General features: G+C 41.9%; 1 protein-coding gene across 3 annotated transcripts in view; it reads right to left on the bottom strand.

Annotated features, from left to right (window-relative positions):
- The window catches only part of NDRG3 (NDRG family member 3), an 83,064-nt gene that overhangs the window by 26,271 nt on the left and 30,645 nt on the right, over positions 1–26,148 (bottom strand). For all 3 annotated transcript variants that reach the window (XM_088480708.1, XM_088480709.1, XM_088480707.1), the window contains exons 3-13: positions 18,414–18,449; positions 14,323–14,428; positions 12,927–13,047; positions 12,625–12,687; positions 10,449–10,509; positions 9,240–9,326; positions 7,752–7,808; positions 7,561–7,664; positions 4,195–4,257; positions 2,464–2,515; positions 1,668–1,715 (exon numbers count right to left, since the gene is read on the bottom strand). In XM_088480708.1, the coding sequence (XP_088336834.1) occupies positions 1,668–1,715; positions 2,464–2,515; positions 4,195–4,257; positions 7,561–7,664; positions 7,752–7,808; positions 9,240–9,326; positions 10,449–10,509; positions 12,625–12,687; positions 12,927–13,047; positions 14,323–14,428; positions 18,414–18,449 (798 nt within the window). The remainder of the gene's footprint in view (positions 1–1,667; positions 1,716–2,463; positions 2,516–4,194; positions 4,258–7,560; positions 7,665–7,751; positions 7,809–9,239; positions 9,327–10,448; positions 10,510–12,624; positions 12,688–12,926; positions 13,048–14,322; positions 14,429–18,413; positions 18,450–26,148) is intronic.

Consider the following 26,148-nt stretch of genomic DNA (forward strand, 5'->3'; position numbering starts at 1 on the left):
CGTGAATAATGATATATATATATCAAAATGGCCCTCGGCAGCAAAAAGGTTCCCCAACCCTGTCCTAAAGGATGTTTATAATGAAGTCGGTGTATGTAATATCTTGCACCTCACTCTTGTGAAGCCCAGTAGTTCCAGTATATTGCCGTAATTCAAATGAAACCAATGAGACCTATTTAGTGCTGGACTGGGCCATGAAGGGCCCACCGGGGAAAATGCAGTGGTAGCGGCCTATGCTTATCAGCAACCATATAGACTTGGCTAACAATTGGAGAGTGCATGGTCTGGGGCCATTTAGAAATCTAGAGAGTAAATACTGAGTGCAAATTGATAACCACAATGCATTGTAGTGAATACATTATAGCATAGGTTCTCAAACTCAGTCCTCAGGACCCCAAACAGTGCATATTTACCAGGTTTCCTCACAGAACCACAAGTGAAATAATTATCTCCACCAGTGGAACTTTTAAAATGTGTCAGTGAGTAATGAATACACATGTGCTCTTGCTGGGTGACCTGGAAAATGTGAACTGTGTAGGGTCCAGAGGACAGAGGCCCTGATTCAGAGCCGGACGCTATGATAGAGCACTTGCTCTGAATCAGAGCCGTCCCTGCTCCTTTTTGGAGCGACCTCCTGGCCGCTCGCATAGCTGTGGGTGACCACCCACAGCTATAGCGAGCGGCCAAAATGATGGTCGCGATGGTCAAGACCATCCCGACCATAGGGCTTGCGACGAGACCCTGCGGTAGGGTCTCGCTGCCGCAAGCCCAGGAGTGCTTTTGGCTCTATCAGAGTCAAAAGCACTCCCACTGACATCACTAGTGATGTCAGTGGGGCCGGACCCAGACGGTAGGCGTTCCCATAGGAACGCCTCCATCTGGGCAGCCACGCCCCCGGCACGCCCACCAAAGGGGGCGTGCTGTCAACCACCATCGACAGCACGCCCCCTTTGGTGCGAGACCCATAATGACTGCTTCAGCGGGTCAGAATCAGGCCCAGAGTTTGAGAACCTCTGCATTATAGTACTGGGAATGCAGTATAATGAAACATATGTAGAATAATTGAGCAAATGATGGTGATCCTTCCTATATACAGTATACACACATTAATGTACTGTACAAGTACTGGGGTCTCCTATGTCTAAAACTCAATGGAGAACTGCACTAGGTCTAGTAAGGGCAAAATATAGGCCATTGTAAAAGAAATTCAACTATCTAAGCTCTTATCACTGACTTAACTGTAGATTAGTGAATGGATGCAGGGCAACAATACCATTCCAACCAGAGTCAGGAACTGTGCTCATTATGCTAAAGCCCACATCCAACAAGGAGGGGACAGGGGTGAATTGTGACCACCCACTTTGATTGGCAGGAGGACAGATTTTGATGTCGTTTCTATAGAAGTAAAACCAAGCACCCATGTTCCTGCTCTACTCTGCAGTAGAGGAGGGGGTGGGCCCTCAGGCAGTGGGGCCCACCTGATCTTTCCACCAGTACTACTGTAAGCCAGTCCATCCCTGGGCCTGATGCTCAGGCATAATAGGGGGTGGATCCACATTAATGTAACAATCCAGTTTAACCAAATTAATACTTAATCCACAAAGATTTACACTAGAAGTTGTAACAGATGATTATCTGTAGGTGTCGCACAGCTATCACTGGGTTACCTTAAGTAGGGTTGTCCTGGTTGGGTCTAGTCTGGAGTTGCATTCCACCTGCAGATGACAAAACCGTTAACGCTTTTACAGGTAAACGACACTAATTGAACCATATTTCCAGTATAAACTTAAACACTGTAACAACAGTACAAATTATACGAACATGGTCAGACTGAGAAAACTAGGTACTTTCTTTTGTAAATCGCTATCTGCTGTAGTACTTGCCATTTCCCGAATAAATAACCTTTAAGATATAGTATTGCATAACAAGTCAGCCATTGTAATCCTCAATTCCGTAGCATACTATTTTAACAAAGAACAAGAGTAACAGACTACATACAGTAGATTGGCATGATTGAGGATCAGTGCCAAGATATAGGGCTATATTTAAAAAGCTTCTCAGCAGGTGTGAGGTGAAAATGTAACAGTAAGTGTAAAGCCCGACATACCTTACTCTCAATGTTAGTGCAGTTTTAAATTTTCACCTCAAATCTGACAAGAAGCTGCAGCTTACAAAAGCCGTCGCTTTGTAAATAGAGCCCATAGACTGTTTAAGTTGTACCTCACATCTGGCAATCAATGAATACATTTAACATATTTCCCCCTTTGCATTTTTGTTTCCATTTGAAATGGATGTGGGTAGCTACTGTAGCCCATGACATGGTGATGAGTGTTTTTGCAGGAAAAAGTTAACTACTCAACTGCTTATTATGCAATACAGACTGTAAATAGGTGTGACAGGTATACAAATTAAGTGATAAATAAAATAGTTTTTATTGCATCAAGCTGAAGTACAAAAACTTACTACAACATCGACTGCAGGCGAGTTATCACCAACCACTAACAAAGCAGGGCACCTAGGAAAAACAATTTTTAATAGTCTAGTTACTTATAAAGACAGTATAATAAATCAAAGAGCACATAAAAGACAACTTCGCAAAATTGATGTTTGAACTACTCTGCAAAACAGTTTAGCAACATAGGGATAATGTAAACAAGCAAAATCAAACCCTAACTGGCAAGTCCACACCGTACAGCGACCAAACCTAGAGAGAGTCTAACCGAAGCTTATACACATGGGTGTTAAAGTACGCAGTGTGTGTACTAGTCATTCACTTTATTTTATAGACTATAAGCAAAGATGGGCTTTAAGAGTACGTTTTAATGTTAAATCAAGTCCATTTGAATGTAGCTGGACCATTAAAAAAAGAAAAAAAAAATACAAAAATGGTTCCTCCCCCTAAGGGTCATCCCTATGATACAGATGTGTCCACATACATCTAGCCTCTGTGCACTACAGTGCCGTGGGACTCTGTAGTGCTGTCTTTCTTGTGACTTTTTACCTTTAAATGCGTCTTATTCGCACAGCAGTAGTAAAGAACACACATGCAGCTTCTGCTTATTAAAATATTCATAATGCCTATGTTGTGTGTGCAACTGCTGGTGTATCTGCATGCAAAATGTTACGTTACAGTATCAGTGGCTGTGGCACTAAAGTAGCAGATACAACCGCAGCTGCACACAGAACATAGGCATGCCATATCATTTTAATCAGCAGAAGCTGCTTGTGTTTTATTATTCGTACAGCTGTGCGAATAAGACTCATTTGAGAGTAAAAAGTTGCACAAAATATGCTCAGCTCTACAGAATCACGTCAGTGCGGCACGACTAGAAGGGCTGTTTAACGCACAAGGAGGCTAGGTGTACAGCATGTGGGCAAATCTGTACACACCATTCGTTACAGCTGGTGAGAATTGGAATAAGACGTGTGAAGGCCTCAAATACACAGCCAGAACATAAATATTGCATAACCAAAAAAACATGGCCATTCATTGAGGGTATGGTCACCAGAGGCATAAGTGAGCTTAAAAACTTTGCTGCACTGACAAAGAGATAACACGCACCTCCACAAAATGCACCTGACACCTGGATCTTCTCCAGACAGGTCAGACTATAGATTACCAGCCCAGCACTTATCTAGAGAATGCTGAAATGTTATGTAGTCCTAATAATGAGTTAGGATGTCAGTGTATATGTTGGCATGTGCAGAATGTCGACATGTTCAGTTCATAAAGGTGAAATGTAGACATTATGCATGTACCTGCAGTGGAGGGTTAGGGCTAACCTGCGGGAGGGGAGGTTAATGTTAGGCACGGTTAGGATTAGTCATCATTACCACCGAAGTGCCGCTGGATCTGCCGTAAGTCATCATCAACTTACCGCCGGACCCGGAAGTCACCACTAGACCACCAGGGACGATTTAATAAACATTCTAATCATGTTGCCATTTCAGTAGTGTCATCACGGTCAATGTCGACATTACGACCATGTTGACATTATGAATGTCGACAAAATATACCACACCCCCTGAAAGAGTGCAAATTCTGTACCCCACTGATGCTAGTGAACCTTCTACATTGTGCCCAGCAGGCCAGACATTACACATGCTACACAACCTGATATTAAGCCTTTATTGTAATATGCTTTTAGAGGAAATCTAGCAGAAGCTTTAGACTACAAAACATATTTCACCTACCTGAGTGTGCCGACTGAATTATTGGATGCGATAAGAGGTCTCTCGATCTCAAGATCCTTGCGGCTAATAAGTGAGGGAAATAAAGTTTTATTAGCTACAAAAAAAATAAAATAAAATATATAGTGCTAGATACAAGAGCAATGATACTTTTGCTTCGTTCTATTTCTAAATATTACATTTTTTACCATTGCAGAGAGAGCAACAGATTACAAGAAAATAAAAATGTTTCCTCCTGTGCAGATTTGTACATTGCGTGAGAATTGGGGTGTGAAATTTTGCGCAAGTCTCATTTCATGACCGAACAGGATGTTTTGCAGAGGTGCAAAATTCTAACAGTCGCCAAGTATTATTTGATTTGCAATTCAGTACTACTGATAAATTAGCATCTTGTGAACTTTATAGACTATGAATAGTCTGAGGGAGGATGGTAAATGTATTCTGTTTTGCAGTATGGCTGGGGCACGACTGGGAACACTTGAGGCCAAAATTTCACTGGCAAGACGTGCAAAAGTATATGGCCAAAGGCAGTATGAGAGAATTAATCTCTACATTTCACACATCTACAGTACAATAATTGGATGTATGATCATTTATTTAAAGAGGTGCTTTTGACGCCTTAATCTTCACACATACATTTAGCACAGAATAGCAATTTAGTACTAGCGAACCACAACATCAGCACACTCCAGAAAGTCTCTGCAATTCAGTTTTGAAGACTGAATAGTCTCTAAGCACCTTATTATATAAAAACAATTTACATCCAGCAGTATTAAAGTAGCAGGGTCCATTTTTGTTACACACTAGTGGGCAAATTTACTAAAGGGAGATTTTTTTTTTTTTTTTTTTTTCCCAGATTCTACTTAACATTTAACTAGCATCTCCTAGAAAATAGCTAGAATCTGATTGGTTGCTATGGGCAACATCTCTTCTAAAACTCGCTTCTAAAACTCTCACTTTAGTAAATTTACCCCTAGGTCTAACATTTGAAAATGCCTTCAATGCACTACAAGAGATTTTGAAGTTAAAAGGTGCATTATCACAAAAAACAGGGTTAAACATCAACATTTTTAAACTACAAAATAGATCCATCACAACAGGGAGTAATTACAGATGTATCCTAATATACTTTGTGGGGTACCCAATTAGCTGCGATCGACAAAAAAAAACAAAACGGATTTTTCGCAGATTCCTGTTTTTTTCCCCATATCCTATTATTTCGGGCAAACTAGGATATTTTTCCTGAAAACACATAAATCCGTGAGCTTATCGCGGATCCTATGTGTTTTCACCATTTCAGCGGTGGTGAAACACATAGATCCCCAAAAAAATCCACAGTAAGTGCCGACGTCTGGCAGCACTTCAGGGTTAATTGGATAGCCCCGTGCTTCTTTAGAGCTATTAATTGGATAACGCCGTTAGACTCAATACTCCATGTTGCGTAATTTAACTGAGCAGTGTAGCGTCTTCTTCACTCGAATGAGCGTCTTAATCACAAAACTGCTTCATTAGGCTGTACTGATTTTGATATGTGACACTTGTATATCTGTGTGCAACGGGAAGCCAACGGATGGCTTCCCAACTGTCTAATCCCGGCAAGTGTTAAATGACAGGTGTCGAAAACCCGACGCCTGTCATTTTACCTACGCCGGGAGCCAGACACCGGCTTACCGTACGAAGGCACCCCCGGGGGGAGGTTAGGCACCCCCACCCCCGGGTGACTTAGGTTTAGGCGGCGGGAAGGGGGGGGGGGGGGGGGGAGGGTTTGTCATTAGGGTTAGGCACCCCTAAAGGAAGGGGTTAGGGGATTGAATAGGGTTAGGAATACTTACCTTGGACGATCAGGATTTTCACCCCTGCCGGGCAGTCGCCGTTGCCAGCGGCCGGTGGTAAATCATAGCGAAACCGTGTGCAACAGAGTCTGACTCAGTGAAGTCTCATGAAGCAATTTTGTCACATCGAGTTGCAGCCAAGATGCATGTTGGAGTGAAAAAGATGCTAAGCCGAGTCTCGAGAGACCAGGCACGCCAAGGATTGTTTGGCGTAACTGTGGCAATAGTGTATGAGAACACATCTGTACAGCAATGGGTGCAAAATATCTATTTAACACGGCATTAGTAGGAGTCTTACACACTAGTGGCAATCAGCACTTGCTCTAATGGATGTTGATTGGGATAAACCATCAGAATGCATCAGACGGCAGATTGCCTACACAAATGCAGCACTGGACGCAGATCCTCAAAACATTGACTCCTCCAGGGATTCTATGGTCGCTCAGGATGGATGTGCTAATTGAGACGCTGGGGTTTTGTTCTCCATGTTCGTGAACGTAGATTATGGCTACTACATGCCTATGAAATGGCCCCAACATGTCAGTGTTTTGGCCGGAACTCCCTGCAATCACCCACAAAAGCTATCTTCAGATCAACTGCGAGTGAATCGTCCCAGGGAGCTCAATTCATTCGCAGCGCGTGCACAATGTGGCTGTGGCGCATGCACAAACCACCGATAATTGCTCAACTGCGAGAACTCTGAATTAGAATAGCGTTCAACTCTGAATCAGGTCCATAAAATCAAGAGCAGGTGTAAAATGGGTTCAGGACTGTTTAAGGGACAGGATTGGGGCATATGTAAAAAAGTGATGCAAAGTGTTTAGGTTTTGTTTCCAGAAAACAGATGAAACAAAAACCACAACAACTTTTAATACAAGTTGAGTCTCCCATATCCAAAATGCTTGGGACCAGGGGTATTTTGGATAGCTGAATATTCCATAGTTTGGAATAATTGCATAACATAATAAGAGATCTTGGGAATGGGACCCAAATCTAAACAGAGAATGCATTTGTGTTTTATTTACACCTTATAGACACAGCCTGCAGGTCATTTTATACAATATTTTCAATCATTTTGTGGCGAAAACAAAGTTTGTGTACATTGAACCATCAAGAAGCAAAAGGTTTCCACTATCTCAGTTATGCTAAAAAAAAAAAAATCTGTATTTCGGAATATTCCGTATTTCTGAATATGGGAGACTCAACCTGTATGGAATCCTAAACAAGGATCCATACTGCAGCAGATTTTTCACATGTATTTTACAAGTGGCACAACATATGAAAAGATCAGTACTTATAAAAGGTCATGATCAGTATGATGCAACATTGCAATATTTGAAATTTGGTATTCTACAATGTTAATCCACTGTATTTCATATGTATGGAAAATACAGGGGAGAAAAATAAATAAAATCAAACAAACATCACCACTACACAAACGGCATTTGCAGAATGAAAATGAACCACTCTAGATTTAAGTGTCCATTAATACAGTAAAACCTTGAATCGTCAAATAGAACACCAGTAATAGGATTACCTGTTGTAAGAATTTACAAAAAGGTGCAGGTTTTCTTGATTAATATCTTGGGCAATATGTAATCTGTAGGTCTGAATTAAATCCACATTTGACTGGAGTTCATCCTATTAAAATAAATAAATAAAATGAAACAAACAAACAAAAAAATACAAAAAACATGACAAATAAAACAAACAAAAAAGGTAACTTACATAACCAAAGAGTTGAGCCAACACAATATCCACAATGTTTGTTGTCCAACCAGAGAACTACGGTAGAACAGAACAGATTGCATTATGCTCATTACTAATGTTATTTAAAAAACAAAAATAAAATATTAAATCTCAAAACTCTGCAATGCTGTGCATCAGGGCAGTAAAACACACACGATCACATAACAGATTCTTGTTAACAGGGACCTCAAACGGGGGTTAAGAGGGAACTATACAAATGTGCATATTTTCTAAGGTGTCCCAGTCACACATTAATATACAGATGTGTCCTCATACACCAAACCTCAATATGCCATGCGGCGCGAGACACCTGGCACGAGTAAGATGGCAGATTCATGCTACTCGTCTTGCACCATGCATCTTTTTCGCCAGAAAATAGGTCTTCAATTCGCTAAGATATGACAAACCATTCCACTAGGCTACACTGATTAAATTGATGTGTGACACTTTTATACCTGTGTGCGACTGAATCTGTTTACACAGCACAAGGGAACTTGGCGGAAAAAAGCTGCAGCCGCTGCATTATGGCACTTTGTATACAGACTCAGACGTTCACAGATATACAAGTGCTGCATTTCAAATTAACCAGTGCAGTCTCATGAAGCGGTTTGTCGCATGCAGATTGTGAGTAAGTTGCATTCTTGTGCATTACAAGAAGGTCTGTTTGGCATGACTGCAGCAAAAGTGTATGAGGACACATCTGTAGGGGTAATAAAATGATTCTAGTGAGTAGCGAACAGACCACCAGAGGACCCAGTTTGCTTTCTGCCAGGACCCAGAAAGGCTTTCAAAGGATAGAACCAGATGATATTCAATATTAGGAAACAGTGTGAATATTGTGGATAGAGAAGGAGAGATAAGCAGAAAACAATACTCCGTGTGTTGTCGAATACGCTGAATGGAGCGGACAAGTGTAGGCATATTATGCCGCTTTTCACTCCAGCTTTGTAACCACGGTGTGCCAAACTACTACAATAAGTCACACCAGTCCCCATTGCATAACAGCAGAGACTTCTTTGAAATGCCAATACCATGTTCTTAGGTATGTAGGTTTCAGTGAGGCACCTACTATAGAGGAGCATCACAAAAAAACAACACCACAAAAACAAACACTGCACATATTTATTTCAAAGGGAAAGACTGATCTAAACACAATGGGACACAGCCCTTAGGATTTCTTAATTGTTCTCAGCTATTAAATGAAGCAGGATAACTGCAGCTGCAAAAGTCTTTCCCAGCTACCTGGAGAGGTTGGGTAAATAGGTTATACACATGGCCGAAGTTCTCGAAAACAGGGGTCAGGTGATCAGTTTGAAGCTAATTCACCCAATTTTCTGTTAATTGTAAATATCAAATATCCATCATATTATGAATGAAGGGGGACAGGAAGTTTTAATAAATAAATTGACCACATATACAATGCATAACAGTTTTTCTTTGTTTGTGATATATTAGTTACAGACTTACCTTGGAAGCTGCCCAATCAATCCATCCCTTTGCACAGGGGTCAATATTTATTAGCACAAGACCTTCTACCAGTTCTGGGTGATCAAGCTGCAGAACCAGGGAAGAGAAGAGATGTAAAACATATGTTATAGCCCACAAGTAGAGAGAGTTTGTCAAATCCAAAGTAAAAACCCAGTGGAAAAGGAACTTTAAATCAGGATTGTCACCCTTCGTTTCTATGTGCTTGTTTTACTCAATTCCCCAAAGTGTCATCCCTGGCCAAGACAGGGATGAATACAGTAGTACCTAGGGATGCGATGGATACAGGGAACCACTGTTTATGCTAGCGGGGATTGGGCTGCAGTTCAATCAGAAATAAAAAGGTTTGCAACCCTATTATTATGAATACCAGTCATTAAAATTAATCTTGCCAACATCAGAGCTAGAAAAGTCTACTCACTGTACAATACATAATGCATCCTAGTGAGTGTTAATGCATGCCAGTGAAAGCTATACCTATATAATGCCAACCCTGTTCTTAAGGTGTCTATAACCTGCAGAACCCCAAATCTTTGGCAGCTCTATAATTCAGACCTCCCCATCTTTTTTGCGATATTACTATACACAATGACTCTGTGGGAGTAGGGTTTACGTAATGTCACCTGCAGTATCATTGTTGGTGACCAACTCAGACCCCAAATCTCCTGGTAGTGATCCAAGTGAATTCCTTACCCCCTCTTATTGCGCCTCTCCCCTGGAAACTGGATAACTGGTCAGGCTGATCTGGTTGGTGGATAATTCAAGCCATCCACCAGTTCACACAGACCAATCTACTGTGTATGACAGTATATCTGGTAACTGTTAGGCTGTGGCTGAGGATACTCCATGGCCACTAAAACTGTTCTTAAATATTGTACCAGATAATCCCCCATAGCAGCCATTACAAATATAACTTTGCATGGAGGAAATGAGCATGATGCAACATGTTACTACAGTTATTCCCCTAGTAAAAATCTGCTTAGTAATAATTTCTGAAAGGGAAGTAATCTTGTACTCCAGTTGTACACACCTTCACCTTTATGAATGGGAAGATAAAGTGAGGGTGGTCAGGTTGTGGAGCTAAAAAGTTACAGGATGGGAGCAGCTTAAACACAACATACATTGAGGAAGAGGAAAGTCAGGGAGAAAAGGAGGACAGTGCCTTTGCCGAGCAAAACTATATGTACTCACGGCAAATCTTGACAACACATAGGCACCAGCTCCAACGCCAATTCCTATAATGGATTTTAGGCTGAAAAAAAATTACACGAGACAAGAAAATAATATGTATTGTATTCTTCAGGATATGTAACATGCATGAATTTCAGCTTCTGCCCCATTCATACTGGGAGTGTTTTCCACTTTTGTTGCCAGACCACATTTAACATAATGCACCTGTGTATCCAAATGATGAGAGCTGGGCCAGAATTGCATTCTTATGTTAGTATATGATCCCACCCCCTCTGAAGTCATCTCAGTATTCTTTTACAAAAACTGCACTGGACTAGCCAATCCCAGTTGTTAGTTTTTCAGAAGTGGTGACAGCATTTTAATAAGCTGCGTTTGGAACTTTTAAATGCAGACAATGGACGCTAATGGTTCCTGTCTATTCCAATGCAGAGAAACGCAACAGGCGGGGGCGACAGAAGAGGGAGCCCACATTTTACTTACTTGCCAACGTCACATGTAAAAGGATTTTACTATAGATTAGAAGGCTAGTTTTGTAAAATAAGAGATGTGCCTTTCTCAGTCAGTCCTTATGTACACTTAGCTACGGTTGATTGCATGTTTACATGTTTGAATAGGGTCACAGCACCTTTTGAAGCTTTAAAAAATAGACAGTGTGTCAGGAAGCATATTACAGGAGCGGGGTTGTCAAAAAGGATGGTATTTACATATCAGCATATAAAACAAACTGGATGTATGAACATTGTTTCAAACAGAGGAATATTTACAGTAGCAATTAGATAGAAGCCTTTCATCTCTAGCCTAGTATTGGGGGGACCCTGATCCTTCCATTAAGCATCTCTCAAGCGCTCTCACTCCTCACATTATGGCACTGCCCCCATTACACACAGCAATTATTTATTTATTACCAGTTATTTATATAGCGCACACATTCCGCTTTACAGAGAATATTTGGCCATTCACATCAGTCCCTGACCCATTGGAGCTTACAATCTGTTTCTTATAACATGCTCACCAACTATGGTTAATTTGTTTTGGGAGCCAATTAACCTACCAGTATATTTTTGGGGTGTAGGAGGAAACCGGAGTACCCGGAGGAAACCCACGCAAGCACAGGTAGATATACAAACTCCACACAGTTAGGGCCGTGGTGGGAATTGAACCTATGACCTCAGTGCTGTGAGACAGTAATGCTAACCATTACACCGTCCGTGCTGTGCAATGTAACACAGATACACTAATGGACAGGTCACTGCCTCCCACAAATTAGCACCCTCCTCTCCTGATGCTGTGAACTAGTGCTTATTTTAGCTTTATGGATTTTGGAAATTAATAGCCAAAAATAGGGGGCTAGGTGTAGCCTGAGTTATCAGATTCATGAGGTCTAGAGCAGGGAATACTTTGTTAAATACAGTACGATTCCACAAATTAAATAAGCCACAGGCAGAGACAGTTCGTGTCACAAAACTTTGATTAGCCAGTGCTGTATTAAAATGAATAATGAGTAAGCTCCTGCACATCTTCCATGACCTGCAGCTACTGTAGATTAGATTTTTTCCTTTGACTGAAGTATTTCAGTATCCTATAATGTACAGAACAAAGGAAAGATTTGAAAGTCAAACTTCTCAGTATCATAATTTTGCACTTAATAAAATATTTCACATTTGTCAAATTTCATACTTCCAACAGCCATGAAGGTCCAATAATATAATTATAGAGTTAAAAAGTACCAAGAAAAGAAGACATACAGAAATGGAGAGACCACACCTAATTATTAGAAAGAATAGCAGCGACAAGGAAGAGATTCAACACTCAAGTTAAACAAACGTTTACAATTGAAGCCCGTGAATATATATAGGATATCAAAATGTCCGGTTACTGAACACTACTTGTATCGTATAGGTCAGGAACATGCCAACCTTTGATGTGAGCATGGTTAGTAAACACCGCTATTAAAGTCACCATTTAAAATTACTGCACCATGCTGTGTTAGCTTAAGGCATAGAAATTGGTCTATGAAGATCTTGATCTGCAATACGTGGAGCTAGTGTGCAAGCTTGTATTCTCTGCACTTCTTAGACAAGTAAATTTTAGAATCAGGAATATTTTGTACCTAGGGTAGCCACGTTTAAAAACAAAACAAAACAAAAACAACTTTATTTGAAACTTATTAAATTACCTGAGATGTGTTAAGACAGCCATTAACATGTCACCCAGCTCCTCCATGGTAGGGTACTGGTATCTGAAACAGATATAAATTGTCTTATGCAAACAAAATATGTCCAGCAAAAAATAAAACTCTGGAAATTAAGCAGAATAAGGAATAATTGTTTATTTCCCATTTATCAAAAGCTGTCCTTTTCATGACAAGATGCCCAAGATGTAAACCCATGCATATACCCCCCAACGCACTACTTCTTTGCACGGGAAAAGTGCATCTTTCACCTTAGTCTAAACGATCAGTTGTGGAGAACTACATACCCAGTTGGGAACGATGGTGCTCCCACCTGCTGGCCAGGGGCATCCACATGGCAAACTGCAAAATGCTGGGTGATTTCATGCATATCTTCATAGTTGAAAAATGTGCTGAAGCAGGATTTATCTTGATGGGAAGAAAAAAAATATATAATTGAGCCAACTAGTTAGTTAATTATTCTCTATTGAAATGTTGTCCCATGTTTCCTATTTAAAGAACACTAGCCACAGTTATTACCATCTACATTACAGGATTTACAGGAGCCTTGGCCAAGTGTCCCTTGTACAATATGGGACCTAGGGGTAGATTTACTATTGTGCAGACCGATGGATTTAAATAAATGCTAAACCAGCCTGGTTTACCATGTATTGAATTTCTATTGCTGCTTCAAATTCATTGGTCATCGGTGGCTTTGACAAACTGCACAATAGTAAGTCAAGCCCCAAGACTTTTTAATGAGAATTTAAACAAGCTTGTGTATAGGTCTGTAAAAGGAGTGGAAGATATTTATTCAAAATACAGGGTGTATATTTATGCTGGTTTTCAATGGGTATACATTAAAGAATTAGTGTACATCAGACTTCTACAGAAAAGCCACATATGGGGTTATTGTTAAATAAGGATGGAAACACAGAATTGACATTACAATATAAAAGTCCACAAAACAAAATTGCTTTACAGGCTTTCAATAATTCCAATGCTCTTTATTGGGCTTACCCTCAAACCCTATGACCTTTTCACACCAAGCACCTGCTCTATGAGCAATGGAGGATAAAAGCAACAAGGTCCGGTCTAATTCAATTTTCATTTTACATTGCGTTTATTATTATTATTATTATTATTATTATAGGCATGAAAGACTGAGCAGAATGCCAAAACACACTGTACAGCAATTGCTCTAGATCTGATTGGGATAAACCTTTGGAGATATTTATACAGGAAAACACACGAGGGCCGGGGAAGTAACCAACTGGTGACAATTTAAAACAATTAAAAACACAAATCCATTTTTTGTGCAACATCAAATTTGAGAAATGTGAAGCTCTGCCAAAATTAACAGTGCAACTCTTTAAATTTTAATCAGCTGGGTCATCGATATTTATATACCCTTACAAAACCAATGGTGTTTGGTAACCATGTCAGGCAGCTTCATAAAAGCTTAAAGTTCTACTGTATGTCATGCAATGCATTATTCATAGAAATGAGCAGTCTGGTCTTAGCTCGGATATTCCCTCCAAGTTCGGATATCAGAAAATCATCTTGTCTGTGAAAGATGACAACATTTTGTCTTGTTCAGAGTTCCAAACTTGGCGGAAAATCTGAGCCAAAACCAAACCACTCAACTGTCATTTTACACTATTAAATGCATGTAGAAAAAGAAGAAAAATAAACAACACTTACGGTTTAGGCCAATGTCATGATATGTGAGGATCACTGGTCTATTGCCTTTTGGACTGCCCCGCATTGTGACATGTAACACACCATGAGCCGTTTCAATATCATGTTCCTACAGAAAAATCAAGTGGAAGTCATCTGCATGTGTAATGATTATGTATATAAAAATGAATTGAAGAAATACAAGTTAAGTTGCTTTTGAAGACCATCAGAAACTAATTTAGTGATAGTAATATGTACAGCTTTAATTCTACAGTAGTTCTTACATGGAGGGGCATCATGATACAAATATACAATAGCATGTAACAGGAGGTAAAGATTTCCCTACCTAAATGAGCTACAATATAAGAGACGTGGGGAAAATGAATACTGTATATAACAGTGGAACAACAGCTGCAACTGGTATTGGTGAATGTGTGTGGCTACAGTAAGGCAGAACCATTATCAACAAATATTACAGCAGCCAGTGGTAATTGGCATTTCTGTGAATCTCTGGCAGTGTGACCTGGTTGTTCATTTTTCACCTTCCAGCCTCTCCTAATTCCAATCACTATGGAAGTGTCGACAGTCCGCTACTGGCAACCAGGACTGTGCTTCACCAGTTATCTCACTTAAAATGGTTCTGAGAAAGGCTATTGTACTGTGCACATATTTCTGAGATCATCCTCCAGATTGTAGTAGCTGGGAACCTGGAATCATTCTTTGGCATCTTGCTGGATGCTGATCATAGAGCCAGGACAATATCACAGAAGCTGTGACAGCAGCTGCTACCACCACCTCCAATGAGGGATAGAGAGGACAAATAACAAAACTCTGTATTCAAGTAGATCTCCAAAACCATCCTGTCCCTTGTGTTATTACACTCCGGTTTTGTATTTAAGAGAAGATTAAATGGGAGGTACGGCACAGAGCTAAACTAAAGTGCAGACATCTCCGATTGACATCTTTGCACAGTGTCTGATAAAAGAAAAGAAATATGTTGATATGTCCGCTGGTAGCTGACCAATATAATGTGTAGAAAATAAAGGAAGTGGAAAAAAAAAAATTGGTGTGCGTGTACAATGCCTACTGGAAGTCCAATTTTCTCAGGATACAAGTGTGCCACACCAGCACACTTCAAAAACAACTAGAGATCCTGAAATTTAAAACAGTCTATCTCCCACTAATCAGTAGGTCATTATTCATCAGTTGCAAAGGTGCAGAGAATTGTAAAATATTTAAAAGCATTACTTTACATGTGTTAGTTTATTAAAATTTAGAGCAGCCACTACTGAGGACAATCCTCATGGTGGTCTCCAATATCACCAGTGGGGATTCGCACAACATGATGACACATAGTAACAGCAAGCAGACGCATAACAATACACAGCAATATCATCAGAATTACTCTACCTCTTCCCTGGTAAAAACAAACAAAAACAAAACAAAACACAACGGGTACAGATTATGAACTCAGTTAAAGGATTCATTAACCCGTAGGCTCCATCTATATTTACATTATTATGGATCATACAAGATGAAAGTAATTTTCAGTGCAGTCAATTACAGTCATTAGTCTAGCATGCTGTAACTATCACTGCCAATATGGGATCGATCATATAATTTGTTGTGCATGTCATACACCACAATATTAAAAGATTTTTCCTCCTTTATCTGTAAGACTACAAATAGGTTTGTGAATGAGAAAATTGCAGGTTATGGATTTTGAAGCAGCACTTTATTGCAAATATAAAGCATTCTAAACACAACGCTCACAAGTCCAATAAACAGCTTCACTAGGTTTACAAACTGTATAAAAAACAAGACAAACAATTCTACACACCAAACCCCAATATCAAACAGCCTTTATACATTAGGAAACTAACAAAAAAAAATAAATTCTAACTTACCAATGTAATCAGTGAACAATATATATGGTCTACATCCAAGAAAGCCATTGAAACCGTAGGTAGTATTTTTTGCTGTTCAACAAAAACAATATAGGCATCCAGCAACAAACATTAGTAAAGCAAGACTAGTGTGGATTAGTTTTACTAATAGTATTCCCAGCTTTTAAGAAGGATGACAGGTCAGTGGAAATTAGCCGACTACGTGTATATCAATCACACATTATCTGCCCACATTTCTCGAAAGCCACTTGTAACGATGGTTAAAGATACATGCCAGGGGCAAAATAAAAACGCACCACACTTTTTTTTGGTCTTTTTTCTGCCAGTTTCAAAACCGCTTGATTTACTAAAGCAAAAACTACCACAAAACCACCATTGTCCAAAACCCCACACTACACTGCATTAGCAAAGCATTTACTATGGCCAACATAATATAATTAATGAATAAACAAACATTGGTCTATTAATCCAATTCCTTATTAAAAATGTATGCCTCATTTTCTTAAAATGTTGTCCCCTCCCCTCATAGGATTATTAGGTTTTCCACTTAATCAATAGCTAATGACTGCACACAGAGTTTCTGCTAGAAGGCACGCAGGGATCTCTCACGGTTATGGCATCCTTTGCACTCCCAAAAAGGGGGCGTGTCCTTGTGACAGCTGGCGTGACCAGCACTTATGGAGGTTGCTGGGCTTCCCCTAAGCTCTCCCCTCACGTTGAGTAGATGCCGTGCGCATGGCGTCTATTCAACCGGCGGCAATAGGTCATAACAACTTTTACCACCTGCAGGACACTGGAACTCACGGGTGGGGGAAGCAACAGGGCAGGCTGTTTTAGTGGGGCACCGCTAAAAAGGGCTGGGGCATTTTGCCCTTTTAAAATTGGGCACGGCCCCACGCTAAAACAGCCTAGCGGGAACACTACACATAAAAAGTATATTATACATACTTATCTGATTGACGAGATACTTGTCTGGTGGCTTGTGTGAAACTAAATGCCACATCAACGGCAGTTCAGAATCACCTTCCAAACCGCTGACCAGTAAATCCAGTCATATGGTGGCCAAAACAGTTTGTGTGGTGGTATGAAACCTCTGCACATCACCAATTGCCTTTTGGTAAATTTCCCCTCAAGTTTATTTAAAAATCAGTTGTTTGATCGAACTTTAAGGTGCTCTTTGCATAAAGTTTAAGGCCTTAGGGCTCAATTTACTATGCAGTCCCTTACAAAGCCACCACCTTTTCAGCAGTTTTGGATACTGGACAAGGGGCAATTATACGCGAAAAAAACCCCACCCACACCTGGTTTTGTATGGAATAGCCCCTTTAAAAAAAAGCAACTGAAACAGCTGAATATGTGGTGCCTAGAAAATATGAAAAGCACAGACTAGCAAGTATAACCCTTAAGCCGCAAACACACTAGACAATTTTTTTGAACGATATGGAGGCTAACGATATCGTTCAATGATATATCGTTCAGTGTGTATACGATGTGCGCTCCCGCGGGTCGTTAACCATGACTTTTGTCGTCCGTACATGCAGGCCAATCTGACGATATCATCAATAATTGCCTGTTCAGAGTGCAGGATGACAGTGTGTACCCCAAAAATAGTTTGTCCTGCACTACAGAAAGTTAAAGGGAAATCTTTCACTAATATCGTTCATACAGCACATCTTCTACTCACTTTCAGTAACCACTGTAGAGTATCTATACCACTGGACATCATAGTTGGCTGGCCTTAGCACAGCAGGCATCCTGCCTTAAATATCATAAGCTGGACTTTCAATGCTCCTGCCTAATCAGCACACATTCTCTTCCTCCTCTACAATGACATATTGGGCCTATACTGGTAGGTTTGAAATATGCAAAAAAACACTGGCCAGGTGCAAAGTCTCTGGAAAGGGGGTGGTGTTTAAAAAAAAAAAAAATTTGAATGCGTTATTTTCAATTCTTGTAAGTCACTCTAGAATATATTTTTTGCATAAAGCACTACCTTAGAATATAAAATATAATCCATTCTAATTAATTATTTCACTTGTGATTCTGTGAGGAGATAAGGAAAACATGCACTGTTTGGGTTCCTGAGGACAGTGTTTGAGAACCTGTGCTCTAAAATTACCAGCAAGTCTACAAACTAGCTCAAACCTGTGTCTGAAAAGTCCCACCGGCTGCACAAAAATTGAGATTGAAAGGATAAGTATTTCTTACCTGCCCATCAAAGTCCTCAAAGCTGCGGCCAGTAGTCTGAGGGGGAAAAAAAAATAAAAAATTTGAAAAATATCAGAACATGACCTAACACAACACTAAATATTTACACTGAAGTGGAGCAGTTTATTACATCTTAACATAAAAGAAAAAATGAAAGTTATGATACTTACCATTCTTAGCTTTTTCTTCGAGGTCAATAGGGTCCACAGGGATACCAGGGGAAATGTGGTTTGAGTGATCCAGGCACCAAAACAGTTAAAGCTTTCAGCTCCCAGAATGCCTCAGTTCCTCCTCTACATATACCCCGCCCCTGGCCACAGGCACTCAGTTTTATAAACAAGCCCAAGGCAGAAGGAAAGAGGAGGAGAAGGAAGGACAATGTACACCAGAAACACACAAGATGAGGGAATACGTGACCCAAAGGAAAAAAGTACCCAATGCAGCCAGGTGCGTCAGAGTGGGCGCCCTGTTGACCTCAAAGAAAAGGAGGAGTTATCAAAATAAAAGTCAACCATAACTAATTTTCTTCTTCAGGGTCCATAGGGATACCATGGGGATATCCTAAAACAGTTCCCCTAAGGGTGGGGACGCTCCTGAGCAGAAAGGAGAACCCGCCACCCAAAGGAAGAATCCTGAGAAACAAAAGTTTCAAAGGCGTAGAACCAAAGAAAGATGTGGACAGAAGACAAGTGGCTGCCTTGCACGATTGTTCAGCAGAGGCACCACGAACGCCCACGATGATCACTAGACCGGGTAGAACGCGCTGTTGCTGTGTTTGGAACAGGGTGATCAGCCTGCATGCAAGCCTGAGAGATAGTCATATGCAACCATCGAGTCAGAGTTGGTTTGATTTTCTAAAATGAGGCTGGCCAGCTAACAGATTCTTTTGTTATATGGTATTCACAAAGAGTTTGTACGATCCACATAGATTCAGAAAGGTCTGAAGACTGGAAAGCTGGAACCACAATCTTTTCATTCACATGAAAAAATGCGACACTACCTTAGGATAGTAACCTGCCCGTGTACGGAGGACAGCTCTATTCTGGTAAAAAAATTAAAATAAATCGGAAAGGGTGAGTGACAAGAGAGCGCTGCCAAATCAGATACACTGCGTGCAGAGCAGATAGTAGATTTGAAGTGATTGACAGCGAAGACACTTTTTCTCCTCGCAGAGTCCAGAGGTTCAAATGGGGAAGCCTGTAGCACCTTGAGAACCAAAGACAAATCCCACAGTGCCACCGGTGGGACAAAGGGTGGCTGAACTCGGAGAACACCCTGAAAAAAAAAATTGCTAAACATCCGGCAGAGAAGCAATCCTTTGCTGGAACCGAACAGACAGTGCAGAAACCTGTACTCTCAGGGTGGCAAGGAGAGACCAAGGTCTAACCCAGCCTGGAGAAAAGAAAGTACCCTGGAAACCCTAAAAACCTTAGGGTCATACTTTGTGGGAACACCATTGACCAAAAGCGTGCCAAACTCTGTAATAAATGCGGGAATTCGTACCCTAAGAATCATTTGAATCACAGAGCTGGAGAAACCTTTGGCTCTTAAGATGGAATGATCAAGAGCCACGCTGTCAAAGACAGATGGTCAGATGCAGGCAGGGACCCTGCGCTAACAGATCCGGCCATAGAGAAAAAAATGGAGTGCCTATGGATAGATTCCATACGTCAGCAAACCAATGGCACCTGGGCCAAGCAGTAGCTACTAGTAATACTGTGCCGCCTTACTGCTTGAATTTCCTAAGGACCCTTGGGAGAAGGGAAATCGGAGAAAAGAGGTACGCCAGCTTGAAGTCCCACCTCACTGCCAGAGTGTCCACGAAGGCAGCTGAGGGATCTCTGGTCCTGGACCCGTTCCCGGGGACCTTGTGGTTGTGACATGAAGCCACAAGGTCTACGTCTGGTAGGCCCCATTTGTTCACCAGGAGTTGAAAAACCCCCGGGTGGAGAGCCCACGCTCCAGCATGTATGTCCTGACTACTTAGGAAGTCCGCTTCCCAGTTGAGGACTCCCGGGATGAGATAGCCGGAAGATTACGTTCTGCCCAGATCAGAAGGTTTGTCAGTTCACTCATGGCTGCCTGACTTCGTATGTCTCCCTGATGATTGAGATAGGCTACTGTAGTCGCGTTGTCGGACTGGATCCGGACCTGCCTGCCTTGGGAGTAGGTCCTGTGCCAGGATGAGCGCTTTGTATACCGCACGAAGCTACAGGATAATTTGTCCATCTTCCCTGAAAGTTATGACCTGGCAAGGCCCCCATCCGCGAAGACTGGCGTCCGTGGTGAGGAGCACCCAGTTTGGCATCCAGAATGGGCGACACTTGTCTAGATAAGCCTTTTGTAGCCACCATGAGAGAGAGACGAACATCTGGAGTTAGAAGGATCCTCTGGGATCATATTAGATTATATTGCCCGTTCCACTGGGAGAGAATCAATTGTTGCAGAGACATGGAGTGGAACTAAGCATATTCCACCATGTCGAAGGTGAATACCATTGACCCCCAGGACCTGCATCGCTGATAGAATGGATACCCTTCGCTTGCAGAGCAATTTGCGCACTCGCACTCTTGTCCCCCGGCAGAAACCCCTTTTGTGTCTGAGAATCCAGAAGTGCCCCCAGATGTACCCTCCGCTCTATTGGAGATAGAGAGGATTTCTCCAATTGGTGATCCAGCCATGCGTCTGTAGGCAGGCAATGGTCAATTGGAGATGGTGTTGTAGAACAGCTTGAGACTGTGCCAATATCAGAAGGTTGTCCAGGTATGGCAGTATTCTAACTCCCCAAAGCCTGATGTAGGCCGTCATAACCGCCTTTATTTTGGTGAAGAACAGTTGATAGACCAAAAATTGGTAATGCTGTTGCAAGACAGCAAACCGTAGAAATTGTTGGTGGGATAGCAGAATAGGCACATGCAGATACGCATCCTGAATGTCCAGGGAAAATTCCCAGGTTCCATCGCCAAAATAATTGACCAAAGAGTCTCCATACGGAACTTGGGTACACGGATAAACTTGTTGAGGGTTTTTAAAATTTAAAAATAGGGCGATGAGACACATTTGGTTTCTGAACAAAAAACAGATTGGAATAACCCCTTCCTTGTTTAACCACAGGAATTGGGATGATCACCCCTGCCCGCAGCAGGTAGTAAATAGCCTACTGGAGGGACAAGGCCGAAGAAAGAAGACCACCACCACCACCACCCACCACCCCCCCCACACACTTTTGGGTGAGGATGCCTCTGGAAGGTGAGGGCATACCCCTGTTGTAGTTTGATGCCAGGAGTCCGCAAAATTAAGAAGTCGGCCTGCCACCCTGGGATCCCCCAGGAGGAGGCCCACCCCATCAGGCAGAGGGTTTGTCTGGCTTAGAAGCTGGACGTCTGGCTGGTCAGGACCTCTTAGTTTGCCGCTTGTTTGATTACTCCCGACTTAGACAAAATCTGTGCATCAAGGATCCATTGAGATTCCTTATGACGATGCCATCAGTCCAAGGAAACGTGGTCGCGCTGTCAATCCAGGGAGTAAGGCGGGACATAAATACGAGGTCCGCTATGATAGGTGGATCCCACTGCATCAGGTGACTGAAGGAATCTCAATGGATCCTTGATGCACAGATTTTGTCTAAGTCAGGAGTAATCAAACTTTACCTTGACAAAGCTCTATATCGAAACGCTGCGTCTGTCATGCGGCGCTGCCTCCATTCATTTGTTATACTAATGTGTTATGTTTAATGTCCCTGCCTAATGAACCTTGCATACTGCAAATGTGAACAATAATATGAGCTATTTCCACTTCGAGTGATGAATTATACTGTATATGAAATCAGAACAGCTTAAACACTCAAAGTGTAATTGATACTGTATAGCTCACTGATTTGCATAATTTTCCCAGGCATACTCTGGCTAATCAAATACTCACAGGAGTATATACTAGAAGTGATATTAGAGAATGTACTATTTGCATTTTCTGATCTAATTCATGATGAGATAAATTCATCCATTCATAATTAAAATGCCATTATTTTATTGATATTTAAATAACTTTAAATACTATAAGCATTTCCAGAAAACTACTGTGGGGAAATAGATCTAATGTTAAACATCTAAATATTATTTAACTAATGATATATGTCAAAGATCTGACATGATGCTTACACAATAATTATATGAGAAACCACATGGGATACTGTCAGACAGAATTTCTCAAAAATGTTCTCAGACATCTGAGATGTACTGACTGTTAGAACATCACATATGGATTAAATATTAATAGCAGGGACCATTAATAATAATTTTGTATGGTGTTGTATAAAAATAGAAGTGTGAGAACACTATAAATAAAGTATACACCATGAATATCACTAACACTAAATATTGTATGAATTTGTAGGAGCGCTGCTTCAAATGTTCTTTTGAGAACATATATTTTATATCACATTTTCTTATTCTTTTGACACTAGCTATCTGTATTTTAACCTATTTTCGCTGTTCTTTTTATGCTATAGTCTGAGAATATTTTATTATTTATCCAATAAAAGTATTAGTTTAGTGCACCATCCCAGGACACTTCATTCTCTTTCTTGTTGTAGTAACTATGCTTTAGAAGCCAGGATCCCAGCATCTATTGCAGCTTCTCCCAAATAGGAGGCCGCTTCCCGTATGTGGGAGATATATTTCAGCTGTTCACTGTTAGCATACCTTCCAATGCCCCCGCCCACTCAACAGCCTTGGATACCCAGGCCGCAGCCAAAGATGGCAGAGTAACAGCTCCAGACAATGAAAACACTGATTTAAGAGACATGTTTCAAGATATCTATCTGTAGGATCTTTAAAGGAAGATGCTGACTGTATAGGCAACGTAGCACTCCCGACTAAATGTGGCACATGAGCATCCACAGTAGGAGGGACCCACTTAGTACATTCAGTAGGTGGGAACGGACACAAAGATGCTAATCTTTTTGTAACATGGAACAGTTTATCCGGGGTATTCAATGCTTCTTCCATAAGTTCAGTGAACTGCTCAGATGTAGGAAACTCAGCTTTTACCACCTTCTGGTGTTTAAACACTGGAGTCTTAGGTCTAGGAGCTGGCTCCTCATTTCCTATATTAGGATTGATTTGACCACCCTCACCAAAAGGAGGGACATTCACTGTAGAAGGATGGTCCTCCTCTCCCGAGATAAACCCTGGAGAAGAACCCGGTGCATCATCTGACTCCTCCGACCATGCGTCTGAATGTACATGCTGGGCAGACAGATATAATTTCATTGTCCACTTAGGCACTTTAGAGGCTACCGGTCTGTTCGCCTGCAACATTTGTTGAAACGCAGCAGCTGACCGAGCTGTACTCAGACTTAAGTGGGCATAAACATCCATCCAGGAAGCATGTATAAGGGGGACAAACCTAGCAAACTGGAACTGTGGGTATCCCATTATGGGAGGCAGCGTGGGAGTAGCCAAATGGTCCACTAGCTGTGTCATAACATGAGACAAGGACAGCAAAGATGGCTCCTGTACAAGGGCTGGTAGAATGGACTGGTGAGGTGGTTCTTTATAACAAGCCATCCTGTATAAAGTCTTGAGGGGACAAGCCCGCCAAACAGCTTTTACATGAAACCAGCCCCATGGGCTTAGTTTCCTCTTTATTATTCTGTCTAAAAACAAGGGTAAAGTGCAAATGTGACGGCCTTCACAAACAATAAATATAGAGTAAAATATGAGGAACACACACACACATACATATATTCCCCACACACCTGTAGCAAAGGGTTGAGGAGAGAAAAAAAAAAAAAAAAGAAGTAGTGCTAGTTATACCTGCCAGTACAGAAAATAAAGGCAGTAACACGGCAGAGCTAGCGAAATTCACATACACTGCATATATAATGGACTTGCAATGAGCCTTGAATCAACTACACAAAGCTTGGTAGGATTTCGAGCACTGTATAACCTGGCCTCTAGGGAGAGGTATAAAGGGAGACTAGACCCAAAACCTTCTAAGACCAGCAACTACAGCACAACAATTATGGTGGTCGCTGGGCATCTCATATACAGAGGAGGGTAGGAAGAGCAAACCAGATGTGGGAAAATCTCAGCTCAATCAGCGTCTGGGCAGGGGGAGAGCCTACCTATCCTATATCAACCTACCGGGTGTGCTGGCCTTAAAACATGGCTGCCACCATTTTTCCCGCTTTATCCCGGCGTGGGTTAAATGACAGGCGTCTATATCTAGATGCCTGTAATTTTCCAGACGCCGGGAGACAGGAGCCCGGCGTCCCAATCGAAGGGATGTCGGGCGCCGTGAGTGGACAGCCGTGGGGGATGGGGGCAGGTGGGTTAGGTTTAGTGGGGGGGAACTTAGGGTTAGGCATCCCCCCGGGGCACTTAGGTTTAGGCAGCGGGGAAGAAGAGGGTTAGGGAAAGGCACTTACAGGGGGGGGGGGGGGGCGGGAGAATTAGGGTTAGGCACCCCTAAGGAGGGTTAGGTTAGTCATTACTTACCTTAGGACAATTGGGATTTCCAGCACCAATCGGGCTGACGCTGCCGGGGTCTGTTCAGCTGCCGGGCTGCCGGGATCTGTTCAGCTGTCGGGCTGCCGCTGCCGGGAATCATACTGATTCCGTGAAACCTGTGTGTGTGTTTGCGATCACAGACACAAAAACGGGGCAGATTTCGGGGATTTTGTGTCACCTTTCTGAAGCAGGTGAAACATTACCCCATGAGTGCTGGCTTTCGGGGCTAATTGGACAGCTTTGTTGGCGGTAATTAGCAGTGGCAAATTGCGGCTAATAGGATACTGGCCTATTTATACATAAACAGTATATAGTATTAAAAGTTATTCCAAAAATGGGATTTTGGTACCTACCGGTAAATCCTTTTCTCTGATTCCACAGGGGACACTGGAGGTGCTTACGCTGGGGTATAGAGGCGTGGATAGCTGGAGCCGGCACTTTAAAATTTAGAAGTGTGAAGCTCCTCCCCCTCTATGCCCCACCAGCCCTCAGTTTAGAAAAAGACGACCGAGAGGAGGTGGAGAACAAGCGGAGTGAAAAGGAGAGAAGAACACACAATAACTGAATCATACAACATACAGAACAAAACCGAACAGGCATGCTAGGAGCGCAGAGGTGGGCGTCCAGTGTCCCCTGTGGAATCAGAGAAAAGAATTTACCGGTGGGTACCAAAATCTAATTTTCTCTTTCATCCACTAGGGGACACTGGAGGTGCTTACGCTGGGGACATCCCAAAGTTATCCCCACGGGCGGGAGTGCTCTGTGGCACCTGCAGAACAAGGCAGACAAAACGGGACGCCGAAGAGGCAAACGTATCAAATTTGTAAAACTTGACAAACGTGTGAACTGAAGACCAAGTGGCCGCACGACACAATTGTGACGTAGATGCTCGTCTACCGGCCGCCCATGACGCACCCACAGAACGTGTGGAATGAGCCGAAATAGACGAAGGAGGCCGTGGGTTAGCACTAACATAAGCCTGATGAATAGTCAGCCGGATCAAACGTGCTAAAGTCTGCTTAGACGCTGGCCAACCCCTCCGAACCGCATCATAGAGGACAAGAAGCGACTCCGACTTACGAAGGGAAGCAGTCCTGTCAACATAGATGCGGAGAGCCCTAACCACATCCAAGGTAGAAGAACCAGAGTCCTCCACCAACGATGGTACAATAGGCTGATTGATATGGAAAGCCGACACGACCTTAGGAAGGAGGGCGGCTATC

Source organism: Taudactylus pleione, unplaced genomic scaffold (genome assembly GCF_031769625.1).
Source record: "Taudactylus pleione unplaced genomic scaffold, aTauple2 ptg000256l, whole genome shotgun sequence".
Classification (NCBI taxonomy): Eukaryota; Metazoa; Chordata; class Amphibia; order Anura; family Myobatrachidae; genus Taudactylus; species Taudactylus pleione.